This window comes from Zootoca vivipara, chromosome 4 (assembly GCF_963506605.1).
Source record: "Zootoca vivipara chromosome 4, rZooViv1.1, whole genome shotgun sequence".
In the NCBI taxonomy this organism is placed as follows: Eukaryota; Metazoa; Chordata; class Lepidosauria; order Squamata; family Lacertidae; genus Zootoca; species Zootoca vivipara.
Genome location: NC_083279.1, coordinates 42,621,772 through 42,635,703, shown reverse-complemented (window position 1 = coordinate 42,635,703; position 13,932 = coordinate 42,621,772). Strand labels below are relative to the sequence as shown.

General features: G+C 38.7%; 1 protein-coding gene across 12 annotated transcripts in view; it reads left to right on the top strand.

Moving 5' to 3' along the window:
- Window positions 1-4,407, top strand: part of DMD (dystrophin) — a 1,020,507-nt gene extending 1,016,100 nt beyond the window's left edge. For all 12 annotated transcript variants that reach the window (XM_035114377.2, XM_035114375.2, XM_035114388.2 and 9 more), the window contains one exon: window positions 1,786-4,407. In XM_035114377.2, coding sequence (XP_034970268.2) covers window positions 1,786-1,883 — 98 coding nt within the window. In that variant the 3' untranslated portion in view covers window positions 1,884-4,407. The remainder of the gene's footprint in view (window positions 1-1,785) is intronic.
- Window positions 4,408-13,932: the final 9,525 nt, after the last annotated feature.

The window sequence follows — 13,932 nt, the reverse complement described above, 5'->3', positions numbered from 1 at the left end:
TATCACTTTATTCCATCAATATTCTAAGGATCATTTATGCTGCTTTGCCAGGGTAGATGAACCATTACAGTATAGTGGAGGGTCCAGTCACATAGGAGCTCTCAATTTGAAACAGCCTCCACAGGATGGCCATAACCTGTAGAGCAGCTCTGCACCATCACCTTCAGAGAGACAAACAATTAAGCACCAGTTTCAATCCTGTGGCCCACTAGTTGTTCTTTGTTGATTACGGCTAGTAAGCACCATCACCTTCCATGCAAACATTCCTGAATGCTAAGAACATTATCAGTGGCTCTTCTCTAGTTACCAGAATCTCTACAAGTAAATCACATAGTGACAAGGGTCCTTATGGTTAAGTCTGCCAGGTACAAAAATTGTTTTCAGAGCTGGAAAAAGATCTGATTTATCCAAAGCTTTTTATAGTTCAGTTTTATTTTGTTTAAATGCTAACGTGTTACCTGCATATGTCATAATTGCTTAATTTGGTTTTTGCTTTATTATTGCTTTATTTCTGCTGCATTACCGTATATCTTTTTTGTAAGATGCTCAGTTCGGGTAGCACATATACTAAAATAGGAATGCTACAGAGAAGATAAGCAATTCTTTGTTTTTAGACCCTTTGAGAAAGTAAAGATTCCATCCCAAATCCTAATTCATTCATGAAGTGACTATGTCTGAACATGACCCATCTCAAAGAGCTGCAAACAGAAAATTGCAGGATATCATAGCCCGTCCTGAATGTTGGGAACAGAAGGACAGCACGCTTTACTATAAAAAAGTGCTGCTCTTCTTGTGTTGCCCATTTATCAGTAAACCAGTAGAACAAATACATTCTTAGAAAAAAAAAGAGGATTTCTGTTGGCCTTGTAGTCATTCCCATTTTGGGACACCAACATGGTCCGAAAAGCAGGATTGAAAGAACTGCAGAGATAAACACTGATTAAATAAAATATTTGCATGCACACTCTAACTTGCTGTACACCCACCCATTTTATGCCTGCTATCTTTGCAGTGTGATGACTTGCATATTATCAAGATACATTTTTGTCAGGAATGGATTGAGATAAGTTACAACCTAGCTAAAAAGCAAACATTCCATCAAATGGTATTTCTTAACAACATAAATCATGAAAAGAGTATTACTGCAGTGTAGCTAACAATAGCTAACGTAACCTGGCACATCCAGCTTTTCTTGCCCCCTTGATAATAGAGTTCATGCAACTAGCTTCCTTTCATTAGCAACAGTATTTTAAAAGATTCAGTGAATTTATGTAGGTTGGTTTAACTCTTCAATTTGGTCTCCAATGGAGGTTTCGTCCAGGACCTTACTCTCATTAACATCAATTAGCACTTTGGCAAGTTCCCTAGTCAAGCTGTTTGGGTTGATTATGATTGATCAGGTTAGCTGTTATTCACTTTAATTGATTCATTTGCAACCACTTGTGTGGCAAAGTCTTTCACATGCACATTTAATTTTGCAGTTTTTGCCAAGGGTTTTCATGCATGTGCCTTTGAAATTGATTTGCTATGTCTGTCATTTAAGAATTCAGTGTGGTGCTGGCTGAAAAGCTCTGCAGGTTTCATGCAGCTTTGCTAGTGGTTTTTCGAATATATATATGTATATGACTAATAATTGACAATTGTCCTTGCATGGAAGTGTGTATCATTTTATATCAAGGTACCTAACTCACTTTTCTTTTAAGAAGTATGTGTGGCAATCTTCATAAGCAGTTGCAGTACACCAAGGACAGCTTCATCTGTGAAATCTTTTTCTTTGTTTTACAGGCCACAATGTAGACAGCCTTTTCCACATGGCAGATGACTTGGGCCGAGCAATGGAAACGTTAGTGACCATGATGACCGACAACAAGGTGTTAGAATAGCAAGATGTGTTTTACAACTTCAGGCGTACCCGCATGGTTTTTATAATATTCATATGACAAAAGGATTAGACTGTAAGAGTTTACATGAAAACAAATTATATTTTTGTGAAGGGTAGTGGTACTATACTGTAGATTTCAGTAGTTTCTTAAGTCTGTTATTGTTTTGTTAACAATGGCAGGTTTTACACGTCTATGCAATTGTACAAAAAAATTATAAGAAAACTACATGTAAAATCTTGATAGCTAAATAACTTGCCATTTCTTTATATGGAACACATTTTGGGTTGTTTAAAAAAAATTTATAACCGTTATAAAGATTGTAAACAAAGTGTGCTTTATAAAAAAAAGTTTATATAAATCCCTATTTAAAAAAAACAAAAAAGAGGCAGTGCATTTGCTCTGTAATTGTATCAGACATAATTCATGTTCTGTGTTCTTTTCCTTATGAATCAAAGAGAGAATTTCTGAAACACCAAAACTATTAACATACATTTCTCATTGTTTTGTGTCTGACTAGCACTGGCTTAAAAAAATAGTATTGTCCTGAACTTCCAGTAGAGGTAGCTTTTCCACCTCCTTCCAAGTAAAAATTAAGTCTTACGGGAATTTATCCAGCTAGTTGGCAATAATATGAAAGAGCACATTACATGACGAATGCTATCTTCAGAGCTTGCAACAATAAAAAAAAGACAAATTGAATCAGTATTCTCTGCTCCTGCTGTTTCCTCCACTTCTATGAACCCAAATGTTGTTAGTAAACACAAAATAGGAATTGCCTCACCGGATTATACCTTTGGACTTCATCATCCGGTAGTCTGCCTCTGACACTGGCCAGCACCTTAATGCTTCAAAGCAGAAGTCTTGATTTGCTTTTAAACCCTGTGATGCCACCTTTAGTGAGATACCCTGCATCTTTGTGTGTGTGGTTTTTTTTAGGGGTGTGTGTGTTGAGGACTTGAATACAGATAGTGACCGACCTGTGATCTGCTTCCATCCTGAAAGTTTGATTACTCATATTATTAATATTTAATTTTAATTGTTATAGTAGCAGTATTTTTAAGCATTGAGAATTGCCTAGTCTCTTAAAAACAAAATGGTCACTAGAGATCTGCCTTGCAGCAAATTCCAAGGAGCCACAACATTTCAATTAAACAGGAAATAGCATGGAGCAATTATATCAGCTTCAGTTCTATCAACAGTTATAAGTAGCCACACTGCTTCATGGGAGGCTGGTCATCCAAGACAATAGCCGGTAATTTTGTTCCTCCCTAGGTCTTTCTACAAATAATACCGCACAATTAACAATGACTCAGGAGAGGGATAACAGAAAATAGATGTTACATAACAGCTCCTCAGGTTTACTACTATAAAATTTTGAGGTGCTGTTAACAAAAGCTTTACCATTTCATTCCCTTCCCTTCCACCAGCCTTTAATTCCACTGTCTGAAAATAGAATTTCACCAATCTAATCTACATTAATACTTTGCAAGAGTAAAATCTGTTACCTCTTCTTGTACGAAGTGTAATTAAACTTGGGGAAAAATATTTTATTTTTAATGCTAGTTAACATTAAACATGGGTAGTCATGTTATTTCTACCTCACTTTGGTTTTGTGGTGTTCCTGACAATTATATATTACATCATCACCACTTGTCCATTGTGTGAACAGGTCTTACCATCTTAACAACAAGACGTTTAAAAATGTAATAACTTGCAAAAGTGGCCCCAAACATACATTTTCAAACTATTTTTAAAAGAACTTTGGATGCAATCTATCCTAGTGTGAGCACAGTGCCCACACACTGAGGTCTAAGCCCTGTTGCTCCCAGTCTCCCTCAACCATGATTGTGAATGGAAGTTTGTTGGCACCAAACTTTCCCATCTTGCCCAGGGATATGTTTTTCCAAAAGGATGCATTCTGAGGGGAGGGGCCATTACCTCATGAGCAGACACTTGACCCATACTAGGCTGGATTGTACCATTTATCAATAAGCATCCTGCATATTCTCATAGGAAAATGCAGAATCTATGGGGTGGGGTTTGTTCATTTATGCTTTTAAGTTGAAAGTTCTCTTTAAACATTTGGAAACTAATAAAGAGTGCACGGTTGTTTTCATCAGGGTTTTCATCCCCCCCCTTCATAGACATTAGTTTTGAAGTGAGTCTGTCAAAAGTATTTAAAGACTTTAAGAGCTTTATTGCTGCTTTTTAAGCATTTCTTTGGGAATATTTCATGTTCCTTATATCCACAAACTATTAAACTGTAATACATTTATCAGCATAACTAACTAACTATCATTTGGCATGTTATACCATTGTTATCCAGTACTGGTTTATTACTTTGGTATCATAATCTATTGTGTTCTAACATCTACACTGTAACATTTACTAATTATTTTTATAAACTTCAGTTTTACTGCATTTTTCACAACATATCAAATTTCACCAAATATATGCCTTACTTATTGTATTATATACTGCTTTACTGTGTATATCAATAAAGCACGCAATTATGTTATAAAAATGAGTGTGGGACATTTTTACTGATTGTCCAGCATTTAAGTTGTGGCTCTTTTTCCCAGTTAGACTGCCTTTATAGATTTCAGCTGGGCAGAATGCCACCTTATCCATTCTTGAATTCACGTCTTTCTACAGTGCAATTAAATACCCTGCAATTAAAGGCTTCGTGGCCAAAAGCCAAATGGTAGTGCCTGGGAGGGGAGGGGTTAAGGATGCTTTGATGTCTTTTACTTTTTGTTTTTCACAAGTTGGTTTATAAGCTAAGGACATAAACCTCATAACAGAAAGCCTGAGCAGTGTTTTCAAGTCTACATGGCTATTTAATGAAAACTGCCTGGTTTGGATGTAAACAAGATTCAGTTCAAGCCATGAATACTTTCCTTCTGTGAAGCACTCCTTAAAATTCATATCACTAGAACTGCTTCTGCTTTCATCCATCTCTCCTCATAATTTTCACCTCTCAAGCAGACATTCTTGAAAGTTTACGTACAGTTGTTGCTGCATTCTCAGACAAGACATATTTCAGCTCCTTTCCAAACAAACAAGGATGGGTTTGCTTAGCACTTGATTGTGAGAAACTGGAAGCAACTTTTCCCCTCTTGGGGTTGGAACACTAAAGATCACACATTGAAAATAGCCCAACTATTATCATTTTATCAAACATTCCTACACAGTATAGTAATCCAAAGGCAAGAATATACCCCTGCACAATTTCATTTATAAATTGGAACAATGTAAGCAATTAAAAAAATGGATTTTGTTCTTAAGGTTGCTCAGAACTGTTGATAGTAGAGTTTAGACACATATAGAGTGAAATAACAAGTGCTAGCCCTGTCCTCGACTAATGCACAGTGGCCACACTCCTCCTATTTGTGTATACAGCCAGCCTATGAAGGAGCTCTAAGTCTGTACATCAGTTTGTATACACAGAATATAAGTAGGCCTATTTTAAACAAATAAAACAACCTGACAGCAACTCTTCATCAGACTAAAGTTCCATATCTAGTCTCGCTGTCCTCACAATGGCTAGCCACAAGCCTATGTTTAAAACAGGGCACAAAAGCACTAGTACTTTCCTCTTTGTGATTCTCAGCGTTTGTCCTCAATCTAATCCAGGGGTCAGCAACCTTTTTCAGCCATGGGCCAGTCCACCGTCCCTCAGACCATGTGGTGTTCCAGACTATATTGGGGGGGGATGAACAAATTACTATGCCCCACAAATAACCCAGAGATGCATTTTAAATAAAAGCACACATTCTACTCATGTAAAAACACCAGACAGGCCCCACAAATAACCCAGAGATGCATTTTAAATAAAAGGACATATTCTACTCACGTAAAAACATGCTGCTTCCCGGACCATGCGTGGGCCGGATTGAGAAGGCGATTGGGCCGCATTTGGCCCATGGGCCTTAGGTTGCCTACCCCTGATCTAATCTGTGTAAAGATTCCAGGAATGAACTGGGGCCCTCTGCAAGCAATGCTCTATCACTGAGCTATAATCCTTCCATTGCACTTTTTTAGAGCCCCCTTCTCCCTGCTGCCATCAGCTTGTGCAGCATTTGGACATGAGCCCCCCCCCACACACACACACACAGTCAAAGCAAGAATGAAGCCCTAGATGACCCTAGACTAACAAGATTGATAATGCAATTACTTCACCATTGTGAACAGCAACAAAAATATTGGCAGAGCCGCTGACTAACAGTCCATATACATCTGCATCTGGTTTTGCAATGTCTCTGTTGCACTAAGCAGATTTAAGAATCACTGTGTGATACATATCATCAAAAAGAAACATTGCTTCAATCTGCTGCACATATACACACACATGAAGTATCATACACCTGAATATCTTAAAATGATCACTATGTACTAGTCTTCAAACAGTGATTTGTTGGTTATGCCACTGCAGAAGGAGAAATACACATAATGCACACCAGGAATAGAGGAATGTGGTTTTTTAAGTGATACATAAAAATGATTTAAGGAACAATAACAAGGAAATTTAGACTTCTAGTTTTGGTCCTTCTACCTTTTTAAAATGGAAGGGTGAATCTGTGGCAACTGTCAGCAAAAGGTTTCTGCAACTAGAAAAGCTATTCTATTGGCATATGTGGATAAAGTATTTTTTGACACAGCATATACGGTAGTTAAACTCTGAAATTCCCTACCACAAGGCATTGTGATGGTCATCAACTTGGAGTTCAGAATGTCTTTAAAAGGAAATTAGGCAAATACATGGAGAATACAACTATCAATGGCTACAGGCCACAATGGCTATGTTCTACCTCCACTAACACAGGCATTATGCCTCTGAATACCAGGTGCTGGGTATCATAAGCAAAGATGGTTCTGCAGCCCTCAGCTTCTGCTTGCAGGCTTCCCACCAGCATCTAGCTGGTTACTGTGAGACCAGGATATTGGACCAGATACTGACAGGGTTCCACTTATAGGTATGATAGCTTTTCATAACCTATGCCAGGCATCCCCAAACTTCGGCCCTACAACTCCCATGATCCCTAGCTAACAGGACCAGTGGTTGGGGAAGATGGGAATTGTAGTCCAAAACATCTGGAGGGACGAAGTTTGGGGATGCCTGACCTATGCTTTTCTGTTGGATAAATGCTTTAAAAATATTAAAAGTAGCAAAAACAAATACAGTAAATGGTTCTCAAAATATATTTCTTGCTTTAAGTCTTTTGTTATTGATTCTGGATATAGAATGTTGACAGTCGCAGCACATGCTAACAGACAAACATCCATACTGGCAACAAAATAGTCTGTAGGTAGACAAAATGCTTCCTTTTCATCGCTTCTATCAAGATTTTCTCATGGACACATTGGTGGAGATGACATGTAACAAACCCTTCCATTTAATCTTGCATGCAAAAAAGAAGTTCTCATCAATATGAGACAAAAGCTCTTTGTTTGGTGAATGAGGCACTGCTAAAGCAGACTGTGGAAGAGGAAAATCATTCCTAGAATGAGCTTTGCATGGTTGATCGTCATCTTGTACCATATCATAGTGGTAAGATACATTATCCTTAAATCACTTAGCTTCAGACTAGGCCTTTGTGAGACCCAGCAACTTAAAAGATTCTGATGGGAGACTGGAAAGGAAGGTAACATTTGGATAACTTTTATTGGGAATCCTTATAAAAGACTGATGGACCAGAAGCAGGGGGCAAAACTATGCTGGCTTTGGACCTCCATATCTTGGAAATGCAGGCATGTTTTAATTAAATTTGATTGCTAAATGCTGAGTGGGCTTGGGATGTTACTGGGAATTTTTTGGGGTGGGGGTGGGCTTGAATTCACCAAATAAGGTGTGAGGTTGTAAAGCAGAATTCCAAGCATAAACAAAAGGAACTCCATGAAAATAATAGAGCTAGTAGCAAACAAGCCTGGCCAGTGACAGTCTCAATCAAGTAGTCAGAGTAGCAGCAGATTCTTTATCACTTAGGAACAGAGAACAGCACAGCACTACCTCAGACCCATCTAAAAGTGTGGAAGAGCAACAGCTTTTTCAAGAAAAAGGGAGATGTGCAGCCACAATGAACAGTCAGAAGCTAGATAGGAAAATGTCCCTTAAACAATGAAGAGAAACATAAGAAGGATAAGGGCTGAATCTAAACATATATAACACTGTGAAAATGCTTTTTAAAAAACATTTAAAAAATATGCAGTGGTACCTTCTGGTTATGAATGCTTCAGGTTATGAGCTCCGCTAACCCGGAAAGAGCTGCTCCTGGTTGCAAACTTTGCTCCAGGATGCAAATGGAAATCGTGCGCCAGAGGTGTGTGCACAGCGGGATGCCCCATTAGCGAAAGCGTGCCTCAGGATAAGAACGGTTTCAGCTTAAGAACAGACCTCCAGAACAAATTAAGTTCGTAACCAGAGGTACCACTGTACTGAATTTCCCATTAGCTCACCATCACCATCTTGTATAATGCACTTAAAACGCACTTAAAACGTATATTTGCAGCTGTATAGCTGACTCCCAAGTTTTTAATATGTATTTTAAGCGAGGCCACTGGGATCCACCAGTTTGTGCTCAGTTACAAAATGACAGTTTAGAGAGAAGGAGAAGAGCCAGAGGGAGAAGAGTCCGTAACAAAATGGTGGATTAAGGAAAGAACTCAGTGGTTTAAGGGACAGCATGAGCAGAAAATATTTTGAAAAGTTACAAGTTACCCCTCCCCCCGCCACCAGGCACTCCCCCCATCATCTAAATATGATCAGCTTAATACAACACAAACCACAACATTCAGATGCAGTTATTTGTGCATGTGACGTAAACACATAGCTCTTGCCAAAGTGGTAAACCTCTGTCTGGGCTCCAGGAAACTGCTCATTGCTCCATTTCTCACTCCACTCAAACAAAATATCCTATACCCAAAAGGCTAGATGTCAGAAAGAATGTTCTCCTCTGCATCTTATTTTCAATGTGAAGGGAAATTTTGTAGGGAGATGCATTCAATCATTTGATCCCCCATGTGTTTTCTGAAGCAAAACAGCCCAAACACAAGACTTTGGAAAATCAAAGAGGATAAGCAATACGTAGTTTGAGTGTGAGAAAGAGGCAGGAAGTGCTTCTTACTTAGACAAGTGGCAACATCCTTGTCGTCATGGATACAATTAAAGATCCACTAAGTCCAGAAGGACTGCATTGCAACCTTAGTGAAATCCTCTAAGGCAGGCTGTGACATGCAGCATTTTTTAAAAAAATGTTCGTGATAAACAAAATGATCTTATTACTAATGCAATTATGGAGCTGCAGAAATCAGTTCACATATAAGAAAATAAATGTAAGTATAAGAGAGCAGATTTAAAACAACAATATATGCTTAAACAACATTTATGTATGTTAGCTTTCCATGTGCCTGCTAGCAGCATGGAAATTAGAAATCTTCTCCTGCTTTATCTTGTATTTCTGGATGGATTCTAGTTCCTACACATACTTCAAGGCAGAGTAATGGATTGATCTTAAAATCCTGTAAAATTGTATCCTAAGCTACACAGCTGGATAAATGTCAGACATTAACAACACTCTCTTCCTTGGAGAAAGTGGCTATCTTAATGGCTGTTTCCATGGGTACCAGAGAAGCAAATGATAATCATATCATGACAGATAAAGCAGGAAAGGATAGCCTGTGATAACTCTATTTCAGGTTCCAATACAGCTTCAAATTAACTGCCATCAGTAATTCAGAGAAGAGATCATATGGTGTACAAGACTTAAAATACATCACAAAAAGGAGTCCTATTAAAACATGACTGTTCTGAGCCATTTATTTGCACATGACATATAGTCCCTTTTATAATGGCACAAACGAGGTTGTGGTATTTCTGAATTTGCTGTGTGACTGAACTGCACACATTTCTCCCAGGATGTTTGCTGACTTTATCTTTATATGTGTTTTTTAGCCTCCTGGCAAAAGCTCTTGGTTTCCCAGGGTTACAGATTACTTGCTCAGCTTTAACACAGAGAGAAAAACAGAAATCATATTTCTTCCCAATTAGATTCCCTGTATGACAACAGAATGTGCCGGTGTCCACTGTGGCATTACAAGCTGGGGAAACCTCGTGAGTCGGAATAATGAACACAAAGAACTGACCTGCTTTGACTTTTGTTCCCAAAACAGAAGGATGACTGCAAGGAGACAGAGATTGCTTAAAGGTGTGATGTCAATCTAATACACAATTTTCAGCTGTTCAGAGGCACAAAGGTGTGCTTTAGACAAAATGAATGCGTATGTAGCACAGTCTCTCTTTAAAACCATGCCAGGCTGCCCTGGAAAATTGACATTTCCACATCCACCAAGGTACAATCCTAGCATGTGTCCTTGACTAACACATGAAACAGAATGGTTTGAGAGTAAGGATAAAGTAGCTAATATTTTGGTATTAACAACATCCTTTACCTAAGATTATGTCTATCATTGTCTCCTATGAACACTTTGGCAACTGGCACAATTAACAGGACTTCTTTGTTCCCTTTATACACCATTTATTAAGATCACAAACGAAAGAGTTATAGGAACAGCTGTTCTTTTGGGTTAAAAGAGGGAGAGAGAGAGAGGATGGGCTCAAAGAATAACTGGAATGGATTCTAACATCAATGCTCCCTACTGCAAGGTATACTGACTTACGGTGAAAAGCATTAAGTTGACATAACCTATGTTGAAACAAGGTGGAGAGGTGGCGAAGCAGCACCAACAATTTATTTAGAATACAAAGGTCATGCACACAAGACATAATCATTAATCTTATCAGCTCTTTTGGCAAGGGTTTTGCAAAATGCCCCTAAGCAAACTCAAGTCAATAATGGTATAGAAGCAATATTATACCAGGTTTGGGGAATGAGGTAGGACAACATTTCAATATTTGAGGTGGAGGAGAATTTCAACAGAGAAGGACATGGTTCACAGGAATGTTGATATATAGAAAATACCCAGGATTGTGTCATCTTAATATTAAGCAACTTAAGAGCCTTTGTTGTGGTTTCTGTTATTTATATCCTATAAAATCTAGAGCAAAAACAGCAAAAATAAGTCAAGCAAGTTGACACATGCACACACACACTTTTAAAATAACAGGATTCGTGCCTTGGAACCATGGTCATAGGTCCATTAATTTTGGGTTTAAACGTATATAAACAATTATGCTGAGGATTATAGGGGCTGTAGACCAAAATGTCATTTACAACATCTTCTAAAACACAATAAACCAGCAAAAAATCAATATAGCTTACAACCATAACAACAAGGCAGGAAACTAGGAGCAGTCTTACATCTGTTTCATAGATAAATATACCACACATCAAATACCGGTAAGTCAACTGATGTTTGGATTTGAACTACTGATATCCATCAACATTTTGTTGTGACACTCAGCCAAGTTTTGCTGCGTTGTTTAGTATTACTACCACCAAACAGCTAGTGCTTTAGTGTGGAAGAATGGCAAGTTAGCTTCTTGGGGTAGGCACCTATTGGAATTTAAAACAGAAGATGTGTGCCACCTTGTGGTTAGCGATTATAATAAAAATGAGAAGTTGGGTTTTCTAAAACTATAATGACTATACTGTAATGGCAATCTGATGCTTTTTGTGCAATGACATTGTGCATACAAAAGGGGCTCGTGCTCTGAAACACAAGGTCTTTCAAACCCAGTTATTGTCTATTAATACAATGCCATATAGGATGGGTGATGTTGGCCATGCTGTTTTGGAAATTTTAATTGGAATGAATCTGATGCATAGGATAAGAGGGAGCATAAATTAGCAACTATTTATCATGTGGCAATTTGGCATTTTTTACATACAACTTGATAAGCTGTGAATGGCTAATGCGAGGAAGCCTTACACTTGATATTACCCCCAATTTTTCCACTCACATGGGAGGAAAAATAAATTTAATCACACTTTTTTTTTTATTTCAATGACCAAGCAAATCTGTGACAATAAAACTTCCACTTGTCAAGCTAGTCATCTGTATTAGGCCTCTATAACATCCTGCTAAGCAGTGGGGGGCATTTTTACCATATATCCAGAAAACCAAGGAAGTAAAAGAAAAGATCAACATCTCACCAGTTATGGAGTAGATAAATATGGCAACTTTACTATAAATTGTAGCACATATCTACAATATGCACACCCTGAATTTCTGCATTTAAAAGACACTCAATATGGCTAACAAATTGCAGCAAACTTGGCAGGATGAGAAAAACAACACACTGGCCTGGTTCACATAAAACATTAAATTGTTTAAAACAATTGTGCCACTCAGGAGAGGAAGCAAGTCAGAGTCTGAGAAATTAATGTTTTAGTGAGCATAATCTGCAAGCAACAGCTAGAAGATGTGGCATCTGCCCTGCCTAGTTCCAACCCTGTCCATGTAAACTGAAGGCAGATCTGCACTACCACACAGGCTGCTACTGCTGTTATTGCAACCACCATTCAATATTGGTGAGATATCCACACTGAGAATCGGTTTGTTAGTTTGTCAGATATATAGTGACAGTAATTCAACTTAGTAACAAGTGTTCCCTGAATGGTTGTTGCAGAGAGAGCAGCAGACCTACAAAAAGCACAAAAGGAATAAAAACCTAGAGTAGTAGCCATTATTAGATAGATTTGCAAGAGATTCCCTGTTCAAGTAAAGCCCCTTTGTTGCACACCCTTCTATTTCCATCACTTGTAAAGTTTACAGTAGCTGGATTGTCGCTCCACATAAGCTGCCATGTGTTATCATGCCACATATCCAAGGCTTATTTAAGATTACAATCTTTTTTTCTGGCAAGATTCCTGCACCTTTAACAGGAAAATGCCAAGTCAGATAGTGAGGGTTTTCTTAGAATAGAGTTGTACAGATGTAGTGATAGGAAGCTTTATCAGTCAAACTTCATTTTCTGTGTTTAACACAGCTGTTTTAAGTGCAGAGAAGCTGTGCCACAAAGAGGATCGTAACCCTATGCATGACAACATCTATCAGTGGCTGAATCGCACACAGAGAGACTTTTTAAAAGACTTTTTTAAAAAATCCTGGCTTTAAAAAATATATTGAAGATAACTCACAAATCATAAAATAGTAAAAATACATACCGTAGATGCACGCCAAATAGTTCACATGTTGTCTTGGTTTGCAGAGACTCACTATGGCACAGTTGGATAATCTGTTTTAAGAGGGATTATATTATTTGGTATTGTGCCTCCCCATTTACAAAAGCACAAGCCACCTTTGTTCTCACAATAAGAACAGGAGCATCCTGATAAGAATGGCACAGAAGCCCAGAACCCTACAAAGGGCACATTTTCCCCCAGCCACATGTACAGTTATACGTTGGAAGTCGAATGAAATCCATTCCAGAAGTCCATTTGACTTCCAAAACATTCAGAAGCCGTGGAAGCCCTGTCGGATGTTCGGCTTCCAAAAATAGTTTGCAAACCGGAACAGTCATTTCCAGGTTTGCACCATTTGGGAGCCAAAATGTTCGAGAACTAAGCTGTTAAAAAACCAAGGCACAACTGTATAGTGTTTGTACACATGTCAAGTCTACTGAAGGCAAGTAAGTGGGGCCACTGGGAGTGAGTGATTCACTGATATGTTCACTGTACATGGCGTATCACAACAGTACCGCACTGCTGCTTCCTAAGATCAGGAGAGTGCCTCTCTATGCCAACATAAAAAGGTAAAGGTAAAGGACCCCTGAGATTTAAGTCCAGTAGCAGACAACTCTGGGGTTGGAGCACTCTTCTCGCTTTACAGGGCGAGGGAGCCGCCATTTATCCGCAGACAGTTTTTCTGGGTCATGTGGCCAGCATGACTAAGCTGCTTCTGGCACAACAGAACACCAAAACGAGAGCAGCGCATGGAAACGGTGTTTACCTTCCTGACGGAGCGGTACCTATATATCTACTTGCACTTTTTTCGGCATGCTTTCAAACTGCTAGGTTGACAGGAGCTGGGACCGAACAATGGGAGCTCACCCCGTCGCAGGGATTCGAACCGCCGACCCTCTGATCGG